This window comes from Apaloderma vittatum, unplaced genomic scaffold (genome assembly GCF_000703405.1).
Source record: "Apaloderma vittatum isolate BGI_N311 unplaced genomic scaffold, ASM70340v1 scaffold9046, whole genome shotgun sequence".
NCBI lineage: Eukaryota > Metazoa > Chordata > Aves > Trogoniformes > Trogonidae > Apaloderma > Apaloderma vittatum.
Genome location: NW_009719967.1, coordinates 23,353 through 35,878, shown reverse-complemented (window position 1 = coordinate 35,878; position 12,526 = coordinate 23,353). Strand labels below are relative to the sequence as shown.

Genomic DNA, 12,526 nt, shown 5'->3' with positions numbered 1-12,526 from the left:
AACGAAAAAAAGAGAAACAGGTGACTGATTAAAAGAGTTTCCCCCCTCCTGTACACGAGATTCTGCAGTCACGCCGACAGATAGACATTAAATAATTCTTCCATAATAAATGATTGGAGATAAAAGCCGGCGGTGGCTGCTGCTGCTGTTTGGATTGCTCCGTTGTCTGCATCTTTGTTTCTAGTTTGTTCCCCGGCCACTGTTGGCTGGCGCTGGGGCTGTCAGACCTTTGCCTCTAGCATTTCTAGGAAGAGTTTATGCATGGGAACCTTGCCCTGCAGTTTGATGCTGTAGAAGTGCTGCACAGCTTTGGCTGCCGTCTGCCGCAGGAGGGGCAAGGTCAGGAGCAGCTTGCCTGCTCGCCGGGGCTCCTCGTTGCGCTGACTCAGCTCGTAGTCCTGCAGGGCTTCGTGGAGAAGGTCCTGGAGTTTCTGCACTGCATCCATGTCCTCTATGTGCATGGAGTCTGAGGAGAGGAAGAAAAGGCAGCAAACAGACAAGTCAGATGTGAAGAAGGAAATCCTTTATGGTCCTGAAGCTAAAGATGCTTTCTTTTCTGCGTTTGTTATTTTATTTTATTTTTTATTTTACTTTATATTATTATTTTTGTTTGTGCCCTTGTTGTTGTTGTTTTGTTTCTTAAGGGGAAAACCCTACTTTGCTGGCCAGTGTTGGTGCTGCTGCTATGAAGTTCAGCATCATCCCAACAAGTTGTCCCCAGCAGGGCAAGGACAGGAAGGCTGCTGGGTAGGTGACACATTGTACCTTGAGTGCTGCCGATTTTGCCAGCCACCCAAAGGCTGCGCAGGGGTCAGCCAGGGGCCTTTGTGACTTGCACATTCACTTGCCCTCCACGCTACTTATGGGGAGAGTCACCCTGTAAGGGGCAGCAGCTGCTGTGCTGCCACTTGGGAGCAATCTCATTAAGAATAATTAACACTGCTATAGCGCTTCATCTGTCTAAACTGCCTAATTGCTGTGCAGCTGCTCAGGGTGTCAGCAAGATAGAAAAGCCCCAGTAGGTCACAACCAGTGTGCCCAGGGGTTTTGCCAGCCCCACCTTTGTGCATATGCCCCTGTTCACAGAGACTGGCAGCAGCTGTTCAGGGAGCCTCCTGCTTCAGTAGAGGAAACCCACACCTCCTCCAAGGCCTCTTCCCTTACGCTGCCAGTTAAAACTCTACAAGCTGCCAGCAGGGCTAGCAGGGTTTTTAAGGCTAGCACAGCTCCTGGGGTGTCTCTGGGGCAAAGGATGTACCTAGGGAACCTGAGCTGCTGAACTTGTAGGTAAGGCACAGTGACAGAGGACTCACCAAAGAGCAGAGAGGTTAGATCAGAGAAGGCAACCAGGCACAGCATCTCTGAAGATTTTGGCTCTTTTTCATCCTGCTGATACTTGCTGCTTTGTTAAAACCCTGACAGAGCTGGAGGCACTGTTGCCTTGTCTTCATTGTTCAGAGACTTTTAATCGATACTGAAGCCATTGATAAAGATTCCTGCCACAGGGTAACGAATCCAGAAGCAGCAGCAAAGGAGCAGTGTGGCCAGCACACCTGCACACATGTAGTTGCACCCTCTGCCACTGCAGTTGGGTTTTGCAGCGTGGCAGTGCTCTGGCTCAGCCCACACACGTACAACACAAATGTGGAGACATGGGTTCCTCAGCGAGACTGCAGTGAAGGGGAGGAAAGTTTGCCGAAGGGCCAAAATCTCTCTAGAAATATGTGTCATCTCTATGGAGAGCACAACACAAATTAGAGACTGTGAATTTCATAAGACACTTATACAGTAAATGCTATTTATGATGCATCACTTATAAAGTATTACAACAGTTGGGAAAATGTTGTGTCTAATAAGAAAGCTGTTTAAGAAGGAATGCACTAATTATAGGATATTAAATGGTTGCATTTCCAAGAAGCCTACTGAAGAAGGATTGTTCTTGCTGCATTTGGTTTTTGTATCCAGGCAAAGAAGCTCACAAAAGGGCTGGTAGGTCACACAGGCCAGGAGAAGTGAGTGGGATCTGTTTCCTGCAAAATTGCAGAGGTTGTTTTGGAGACTGGAAGTACCAAGAGCTGGAGCTTGGACAGTCTTTCTGTTTAATGTTCTGGCTAGGGGCACAAGGTGGGAAAGTAATTACAGTCCATCAGATTTTGCACATCCCAGCAGGTGCTAGAAGCACCAGGCAATGAACCATGCACCAGGTCAAAATGGGTGCTCTGGTTTTGGGCACCGATGTTGCTATACCACAGGGAGAATCCCACAATTGTGCCCTTCTGCCGCCTGACTTCTGTAAGGTGACAAGACTTAACAGCGCTAAATAACTACACATATACAGGGAGAGGAATTGGGGAAATAAAGATCAAAGCCTGCCCCATCCCCCCACTCTGTGCTGAAAGAAGCTCAAAATTGGCAGCTGACTGCAAAAAAATAAAATAACATTGCAGGATTAATTTCCTTGCAATCCATCAGTGAACTGGTGTCGATGGCATTGATAAACTGTTAATTACGAAATCAATAGCTATGAATTTTTACAGCTGTCAGAGCACTGAGGTGGAGGGAGACTGCCTGACCATGTCCCTGAGGGTCAGCTGGCCTAGACGTCATCCCCTCTCCAGCATTGCTGGCATGGGGTACAGAGCAGTGTGACAATGGACAAAGCCCGCTGCCTCCTCACTTAACACTCTTCTTGCAGCTTCCAGCAGGAGCAGGGACCTCAGAGGACCCATTAGTTCAGAATTTGCAACAGATTCCCTTGCTAGACCCAGGCCTTGTGCACTCCATCTTGTCACTAAGGGCTCTGGGTTAAAAAGGGGGGAATAAGATTTGGCCAGTCTGGGATGTCCTTAAATGAACTTGTGCTGTATGCTAACCTGAAGGGCTCTTCAATATACAGGTTGATCAGTTTGTATTTCTGAGAAAAGAGGACCTAGTAATGCCTAAGAAGAGACTGCTGGCTCTGAAGAGTAACAACTTAAGTCTGCACCACCCCTACTCTGTGAAAAAATGGGTGATCATATTGTCGGGACTTGCCTCCTGCTCTGGGCATTAAGAATTCATTTCTCAGCTCTCTAAAATGCATTCCCTAAAGACAAGAGTTCTCTTGAATTGTCTTTGCCCGTCTCAGCAGGTGTGTCCTTGGTGCATTACACTGAGGACTTGGAGATCAGCCACAGATCTGGCAAGGTCACCCTATTGTCACCTCCTCTGGTGAAGAGGGAGTGAGCTCCCACTTCTGATTTAATTTGGTTTAATTCTTAGAAACAAAGGGTCAATATACACAGGGCGGCATGGAAGAGAGGAAAGTCCCTAGGACCTGGGTTGTACAAACAATTACACCCAGCAGGGATAAGGGAAATTCAGGAATTTATCTGTATGGGAGGCAAGGCAAAAAGCAGGCCTAGGCAGCACAAGTGCTAATCTAAGAGCTCAGCTTTAAACCCTGTCCCTGACCCAAGGAAGCTGAGGCCTGGCCCAGAGCTAGTCTGCATTCCTACTGTTTTAGGAATCAGCTGTTTGCATGCAAGCACATACATGAAGGCTCTGCAAGTTTGCTCCATGCCAAAAATATGCTAAGAAAAATAACATATTAAAATAATTGGAAGGTTGCATGTGAAGGTTACATTAGAAAAACATACTTGCCCTATTCCAGCTTCCTTATATGTGTGTTGTGAGGGGCTCTAATTACTTGACAAACAAGATCTCATGCTTTACTTTTCTGAGTTTCAATACTCCCACACAGCTGCACTAGAAGAAACCAGTGAAGTCAAAATAGCTTTTCCCATCCCGCTGGGAACATGTTTTGACCTGTGCCTCCTGGCCCTTACCTTGGTTTATTTACTCCACGACGCTGGAAGCAGAACCCAAAAGCACCTGATGAGCGCTGTTGTTCTGCTCTGTCTCTGCTCAGTGTTTCTCCACTCCTGACACAGACTGGGCTTAGACCTGACAGCACAGTGAACAACATGAGCAGAGAGCGCTTCTGTTGCACCGTGAAGAACCTGACAGCACTAAGACTCAGGTCCTGCAATGTCACTGCTCACAGCATGGGCCAGGTGAGTGTGCCCGTGTGGCACTTATCCTGCCACCCTGTCACAACCACTGCCTTAGCACTTCGGCCTCTCTGGGGAGCCCTTCTCCCTGTTTAATCCTGTGACCTTCCTGGTAGGCAGGTTCTTTAACAAGAGTTGATTACATCGCCAAAAGCCACCACCCTACGATTGAGAGGGCCAGCCTTGGCCATCTGCCCATCCTGGTTCAGTGGCAAAGCGAAGGCAGCAATTAGAGCTTAAAAAGCAATAGATGAGAAATTGAAAAAGGGAACTAGATAGCAATTTATATGAATCAGAAGTTATGAAGTGTAGAAAATCGATACAGAAAGTGAAGGACATTGGAGGAAAATCCATGGCTGGAAGGGCTAAGGACAATAAAGAAGTTTTATAAATATTTAAGAAATAGAAGAAAAATGATGATTTGCAGGGGGCTCTTTTCACTTGGAGATGATTAAGCTATTAATAGCAGTGCAGAGGATACAGAAGCCCTCAGTGAGCACGTATCTGTGTTATATGAAGATGGTGAAGAATTCTTAGTCTGCTGTTTACACAAGATGTTGTTAGATATCTGTTAGGGACAAACGTCACAGAAATCAGCAGAGCTCGATAACTTGGTTTCAGGAGTTATAAAATTGGTGGCTAAAGCCCGTCTAGGGCAGATGACTGATTAACAAGTCTTGGTATTTTTGAGAAATTCAAGATGACTGGAAAAGTTCTAATGATGCACACGTTTTCCTAAGTCTTATCTGATAATTTTCATGCCAGCCTGATGTGAACTAGGGAAAAATAAAGGAAAGAAAACAAAAACACCCAAGTGATGTTCAGTTAAGACTTACAGGACAGTATTTAGAAAATGTGTAGATGTAACACTTGGGGACATGGTTTAGTGGTGGACTCGGCAGTGTTAGGCTAATGGTTGGTCTTGATGATCTTAAGGGTCTTTTCCAACCTAAACGATTCTACAATTCTGATTCTACTGCCAGTCAACAAGATATTTTGGAATAGAGGTCTTGTCAAAAAAACCTGATTTCATTCTCTGATGAGATTATAAGTTTGGTTGATAAAGTTAACTGCATAGATATAATAGACTTAGGATTTCATAATGCACTTGGCTTAGCACCACAGGACATTCTCATTAAAAAATTAGCACTATGCAATATCAATAAAGCACACTTTCAATTGATTAGTAACTGGCTAGATGACAGATCTCAAAGTAGCTATCAGTAGTGAATCAACCCTGAAGGAGGAGTTTTCCAGTGGAAATCCACAGGGATCAGTAAAAAACCAGATGCTACTCAACATTTTTATCAATGAGCTGTAAGTAATTTCTTTTTATTTTTTTCTTTTAAATTGCTGCTGCTGAGAATTATGGACGGCAGAGAGCAACAGAACGCTGTACAATGATGAGGACAGGGCTGCATTCTGGACCACTTCCTTACACTTTAAGTAATATATCCATAGCCAAGGAATGTAACTGTGGAACAGGAACTTTATTGTGTCAAGCTGTCAGGTGTAAAACGGTCTGGGGCTATAGGACACAGCCTCAATCTGGAGGCTGAACTCAGGCAAATTGATGTGAAAAATATGGTGCTTTTTTTTTTTTCTTAACTGAGAGAACAATCAATCATTAAAGTCAGCTACCATGAAAGACATAGATTCTCCCCCCTTTTAGTCCCTTCAGCTCCACATGGAATGTCTTTCTGAAAGGCAGCTTTAGCCAAACACAGATATTAGACTCACTGCTGGGCCGCAAGGGTGAATTCTGTGGCCCGCACAATGCAGTTCGGCCAGGAGATCTGATGTGAGACAATGAGACTCAAGGGATGTAGAGGGAGCCCTCGTCACACAGTAGCTTTAGCAATTTCCCTTTCAGAAGGAACTCCCGAGCAAATATGTGTCTCACTTTTGTGCAACATCAGTGCAGCGCACAGCACCGCTTGTGACTCCCACAGCCTGTGGATTGAAGGCTGCAGCCCTCCGCAGACTGAGATGGAAGGCACTGGGCTGAGGGCCCTGGCCTTCCTCACCCTCTGCACAAGAAGAAACAGAAGAGGCAACATCAGGCTTCTGCCAGCATGTCTTACCCTCTGCCATCCAGATCCTCACTGTCTCCCAGTTAAAGGGGTCAATGAACATCTCCAGGACAACAACAGGCAGCGCCAACCCACAGCTTTTTGTGGGATTTGAAATTGGGATCAGGGTTTCCCTGTCTGCTGTAACTGACCAACACCATTGAAGTGGATGCAGGTGTGGCCCACATCTCTGTAGTAGAATTTCTTGTGGAACAAGAAATCAATATACCCCTTTAAGGTTTGGACAATCCAGCTTGTGCTCTGTCTTTGAAGTTTTCTTGAAGAGGGAGTAAAACTATTTTTTGTGAGAACTGTGCTGGGTATGCAAGCACGTATGATAGGATGTTCTAACCACAGCAAGGACATCTAACACCCCCATGGCTTGATAACATTAACAGAAAACAAAGCTTATTATAGCTTGCACCTGGTGTGTGTGTACACTGCCTAACCGTATATATATTGGGCTAATTTGAGCAATAAACTGAGGACGGCATGGAATCGTATCGGTGGGATTGTCGTTACTTGGTCAGCTCTCCAAAAGGGACCCTCTTCACAACTCCTTTTCCAAAGTCAGAGCACTGAAGTCAGCTTGCTAGTGGAGAAGGGCTCCACAGCCTTTCTTTTACTGCCAGAAACCAGCAGCCAGCCGATCGCTGCCTGGTTCCACTCCCTAATACTGGGTTGGAGCACAGCTGGGGCTCTAGCAGCAGCAAAACTTCATTCCTCCCTGTTTTCCAGCCTAGGTCCTGCTCTGCAGATAAAGAGGAGCTTGGAGGATGTTGTGCGACATAAGCAGAGTACAGTCTCTGGTTTCCTCCCAGTATAGGCTTTGACTCCCTGATTGTGAAGCTGGCTGGGTCAGGGACATACCTGAGTTGGCGAGAGCTAGAGCTTTGAGTGTGACAAACTCCTCCTTCTCCACCTTGAGCTTCTTGTAGCGACGTACCAATTGCAGGATGGCCAGGTAGAGCTCTAGCAGCCCCGTTAGACGAGAGTGCTCTTCATCCATGATGTAGTCCTCAGCATAGACAAGCTTGTCCTCATATGGCAGAGAGCGGTACACAATGCCCAAGATGAGGATTTCCATCCAGGCACTCTGCAGGAGGCTCATCTGGTCCCCAAGGGAGAGGTTGGAGAACCCTGACAGGGCAAAAGACAAGCAGGTCTAATGGTTGTGCAGCAAAACCCCTAGGAGTCCTTAGTTTCCCTGGGATTTGCCCCACACACTCTCCTCCATTGGCCTGTTTCTTTAAAAAAACCCCAGAAAGCTTAATAAAGTGACCCTGTCCCTGTCAATGAGACCATGTGGATCATACCCTTCTCTTTGTTCCCACACCCATCCAGAGCCTCAAACAGGAGTTCTGATGCTTTCTGACTGCATTTTTGGCAACCCAAGGTTAATGCTAACCTCTTTTCAATGATCCCTGCTTCTTCTACGGCAGTGACTGTTTTGTACCACATGGTCTCTCTATATTTTTCTACTGCAGCCTATTTAGTCTGCCCTAGCTGACCAAAGAGCACAGCAGAGCTCCAGATGGCATAAAAGAAGGCTTCTGATGGGATAGGAGGGAATGACACAGGCCTGCATGACAAGCATACCACAAGATCTCATTTTGGCCAACATGAGAGAAAGCCCTGCCACAACAGAGCATCAAAATGTATTCAAAAGCCGGACACATTTGTGAACAGAATCTTCTTCTATTCCTCATGACTCCCTGAGCTCCACATCATCACCTTTCTACACCTCACAGCCAACAACCCTACTCAGTGTCAAAAAGCCCTTATGGTGCTATACAAGCACCTAAATCACAGCCAAACACAGAGGCAACGGAACCAGCACCGGGCAGTGAACCAAGTCATTCTCCTCAAATACAGAAAGAGCTATCACCATCTGGAGAGAGTCCTTGACAGCCCCAGAGCCCACCTGAGAAACACAGAAGCACTGTCTGCCTTAGTGGGGGGAAAAAAGTGCATGGGAAGTAAAGCTCTGTCTGCCATGTCCTCTGCACCAGGGAGCCTTGAAGGCCAGACCACAAAAGATCCTGGGAGATGGGCACTCTCCAACAGCCATTACAGCCAGGGATGCCACGCGCAGTGTGTTGGTCCCATGCAGATAGCTCCTGCCCACCACGGACAGGCAGGGACTGTGCTTTTTAGCAGCTCCTTGCATCTAAAGGTTCCCAGTGCTCTGATACAACGGGACACCCAGGCATCCTTCAGCTGGGGCTTGATGCTCCATCCCCTCCCCTTCCCCAGACGCTTACGAAGCCTCAGGGCTCATCAGGAGGCCTATGAGCTCATCAGCCTCTGTTCAGGAGCCTCCCAGCCCCACTGGCTACGCATGTGCTAGGCTCAGCCAGACTCCTTTATCCCACAGCCCTCCCTGCTCACAGTTCTTGGCCCCGCATCACATTGAGGCCTAGGTAGCCAGCCACCACGATGATCATTTGATTTCTCTTGTTATCAAGTTGGCAATTAACAAAAGAGCTGATGATTGCTATATTGACTGACTGTGGGTTCTCTTTTTCTATCTGCACTATCTCAGCTGGGGAAGGGAAGGCAGAAGGGTGGGTTAGTGGTATTTATTTATCGCTACGCCATGTTTTGTGTTTGTGTTGCCAGGGGAAGCAAAGGGTGATAATGGCCTGGCAGCCCTTGGACATCCAATTTCCCTTATCAGGCCACTGAATAGAAAAGAGGCCTCAGGCCACATTAATTAACAGATACCAATCAGCTGTCACGTGTTGTGTGTGCAAGGTCTGAGGGGAGCAGTGGGTGGGAGGGAAGAATCAATAAACCATTGGGGAGGAGTGCCAGAGGGAACAGCTAAAGAGGAGTCTAGGCTACTGGGGAGAAGAGCTGCAAATCCAGCTCCACGACTGAGACTGATTCCTGCACAGCACTGGAAGCCTGTGCTCCTCAGTGCTGCACCAGTGAATCCCACACCCTGCTCAGGCAGCGAGTACTTCAGGGGTGCCTCGTCCTTTTCTTCACCCTTCTGCCCCTTACCTCCTCCGGTCAGTACTGTGCTGCACCTGAATGGAGCCCTCCTGACCAAGTCCAAGTGCAGGCTGATGCAGCTGAAAGGCTTGGGATCCTGCCTCCCCAGGTCTGCTTGCTGCACAAGGAACTGATCAGACTGGACCTGACACAGGAGTAATGGTGCTGTGCATAGCACTGTCACAGTCTCTGACACCTGGAATCTCTCCTTTGGTCACCCCTTTCCCAGCTCTGACCATGGAGAACAGCCCAGCATTTAGGCTGCTGCCTAAGTCCAGTTTCTGGGTAAGTCACGTGGCCTTTCTGCATCTTCATTCCCCATCTGGGTTATGCTATCACCTCACTGCAGTCTGCCAATGAAATTTGTTAAAGATTGAGAAGTCATGTAGTAGAGTGAGAGCATCCAGGACAGATGTGGTTCACACTTCTCTGCTAGAGGATAAAGCAGAAGAATCGACTTAACCTTAGCACTAGCCTGTACATTCAGCATCTCTGTTAATCGCTCTTTCCCAGAGGCAGTTATGGCAGGTGAGAGTGACTTCACAGGAGAGACTGTGCTTTACCCTGTGCCAAGGAGAACAGAAGAGCAAGCTGCAATTGTCCTACCCACCTGGGAAAGCCCCTTGCCATAAGCACTCCCAGGAAGCCAACAACTCCAGCTCCAGCAGGTGGGTGCGAGGGAGGGAGTGCGGCAGTGCTGAGTCTGGACTTGAAATGTCTGACAGAATCAGGACCCTTTTCCTCCAGTGCTTACACACGTAGAATTCAAGGGCTGGAGGACTGTGCCTACATCACTGCAGTCTGCACAGATACGGGAAGATCACGTAACCTGGGGTCACTCATGGTATAAACCTTGAGATCAGGAAAGGTAAATGCTAATTTCACCAGGCCAAAATCAGAGGCTTGCTATTATCAGTTTAAAACACTGGAGAACTTCTAGTTGTGAAATTCAACTGTCTCATCATCTTGCAGCTCCCAGGAACTGCTGCAATCCAGCCTTTTTGCATTCCTGAGCTGTTCGATGGTACAGCATCCAGGAAGTGCCCTTAGTGATCTGTTTCTTGCCGCTTTTCTCAGGTCTGATCCTGAAAGGTGCTGAATGCTCCACTGCCATCCCTAGGCTCTGGAAAGAGAAGCCTCTGCTCTAACATAGAGCTGCCTGCACATTTCCGTCGCTCCCAGGTGCAGGTTGAGAAAAGCTGCTTTATTTGCATTAGTTAATGTGACATTCGGTTCTAGTGTGGGGTTTGGGGTTTTTTTTTCTGATTTTTTATTTCAGTGGTTTGGCAGTGGGAGCTCCCAGAATAAAAAAAAAAAAAAGTCACATAATTTGTGGCAAGTGGAGTTCATAATCTGTTAATTTATTATCATTTCTGTCATCCTGGAGGGCCATTAGCAGAGGTAATAAAGGGAGACGTAATTATAGGATCTGAGGCCACTCCAGACACAGCTGCTGTCACTCCACTTGCCATATTTCATTCTGTGCTAGTACTATCGTCTTCCTAGTGAGAACAGCACAACAGCTACCCTGGGAGAGCCTTCAGCATCACCCCTCGAGAGAAGTCTTGTCTCCCTGCATCAAGGCACGCAGAAAAGGTAGATGTTGCTCAAAGACAATTAGCACCGTTGGGAGGATGTGTAGTAGGCAGAGGGCCTCGTACAAAAGGGGACAACTCCATATTTTCTAAAGGTGGTTTTTGAGATAATGACTAGTAAGGGTATGGAGCTAATAACATTTGCTCAACACCATTAAATCACACTTCCTTGTTACCATGGGAGAGAGTCTTTAAGTTAACTGATTTTATTTACTAACACTGTGGGGTAGAAGTTTGTGCTGATACCTTGGATCCCGAAGAGTTGGTATGACTTTAACATTACATCGTTCTTTACTAATTCCAGTATGAATACAAGGCAGAAAGAAATATGCGACTTTTGTTCCTTCCTCCATCCCTCTCTGCCCAGGCGTTCATACATAGAGGAAGCAATGTCCTGTTTTGCTCAAAATCCTTGGAAGGCAGAAGTATGGGGCATGGATAATTTAGGCACCTGGCAGCCTCGTGGCCCTGCCCTGCTCTGCCCCCTTGCTGCCTAACTCAGTATGTTTCATACTTGTTTCAGAACTATTGGATATTTTGTTCTATGTTTATGAACTGTCTTTTATTATGTTTGTTTCTCGGTACTGCTCCCTTGTGTAACAATCCCTAAGCTCTTTCCTGTGCACAGAGTCCCATTACAATCCTGCTGGCTGGTCAGAACTGTGCTAGGATGGTCTGTGGTAGGATGGTCTGCTGGCTGGTCTGAACTGTGCTGTTACCGTGTTGCGGGGCTTTTGTAGGAAAGGAAAATACACAGAGAAAATTGAGATGATGGTAGGTATGTCCTGCCTTTCAGAAAGGAGAGGAAGAGTCCCTTCCACACGCAGGAGTAATCCCTACTATACTCCTGTTCCGGGAGGCTGGAAAACTCTGTAGGAACTCGGAGCTGAGCATCCCATGCTCATCGCACAGCCGCAAACCAGAGAACTCCAGCAGAGCACCCTGTGCAGACAGGAACAGTCAAGGTGAGAAGAACGTACAATGGCCCCTCACTGGACAGCTGTAGCAGCTAATTGCATTGCATTAAAACTATTCCTGGTAACATCTCAAGTACTGGGTTAGTAGAGCAATCCAGGCTGAGTTCCTTAATCACCACTGTAACCCCGCTTGTGATGAATCAGCCTCAGATGGATTCCAGCACTAGGGACAGGTGTAATCCCTGCAGATACTGCAGACCTTGGGTAAGAAGGGTACTACTGAAATTAACCTCTGCTCAGAAACGTTGTCCTGAAAAAGTTTCTAGATTGGATATTCGGAGGAAGTTCTTTACTGAACGAGTGGTGAGGCACTGGAACAGGCTGCCCAGGGATGTGCTGGAGTCACCAACCCTGGAGGTGTTTAAAAAAAAAGTAGATCTAGCACTTGAGGCTATGGTGTAGTGGTTAGGTACGCTGGGATGAAGGTTGGACTAGATGATCTTCAGAGGTCCCTTCCAACCCCTAAAATTCTGTGATTCTGTGATCTTCATAGTCCCACCACATAACAGTCCATATTCCAGATAGCCCAGGAAATGACCAACCCTTGAGTTACAGGAAAAATACTCCTTCTGAAGAAAAGAAAAGCAGCCACCAAAAAGACAAAGGAGGAGCTACAAAGAGAAACAAATATGTGGGAGAAACAAACTGTTTGATCACTCATGCTAAGATGACTCATCAAATAAGAAAAAACTTGAAGCCAAGAGCCAAAGCGAGAGAACACAGACCCATGCAGTGGAAGACACAGACAACAAGCAATGTGGGTTAAATCCTGTGATCCTGTGGCTGAGCCTCAGGTATTCTCCTGACATAAGAAGAGGGACAGAAGGCAG

At 47.0% G+C, this 12,526-nt stretch overlaps 1 protein-coding gene across 1 annotated transcript in view; it reads right to left on the bottom strand.

Moving 5' to 3' along the window:
- Nucleotides 1–221: 221 nt before the first annotated feature.
- Nucleotides 222–12,526, bottom strand: part of LOC104275020 (steroid hormone receptor ERR2) — a gene marked incomplete at its 5' end in the record, with an annotated part of 28,298 nt that continues 15,993 nt past the window's right edge. Inside the window, 2 exons of the mRNA XM_009870850.1 lie at nucleotides 222–466; nucleotides 6,995–7,264. Coding sequence (XP_009869152.1) covers nucleotides 222–466; nucleotides 6,995–7,264 — 515 coding nt within the window. The remainder of the gene's footprint in view (nucleotides 467–6,994; nucleotides 7,265–12,526) is intronic.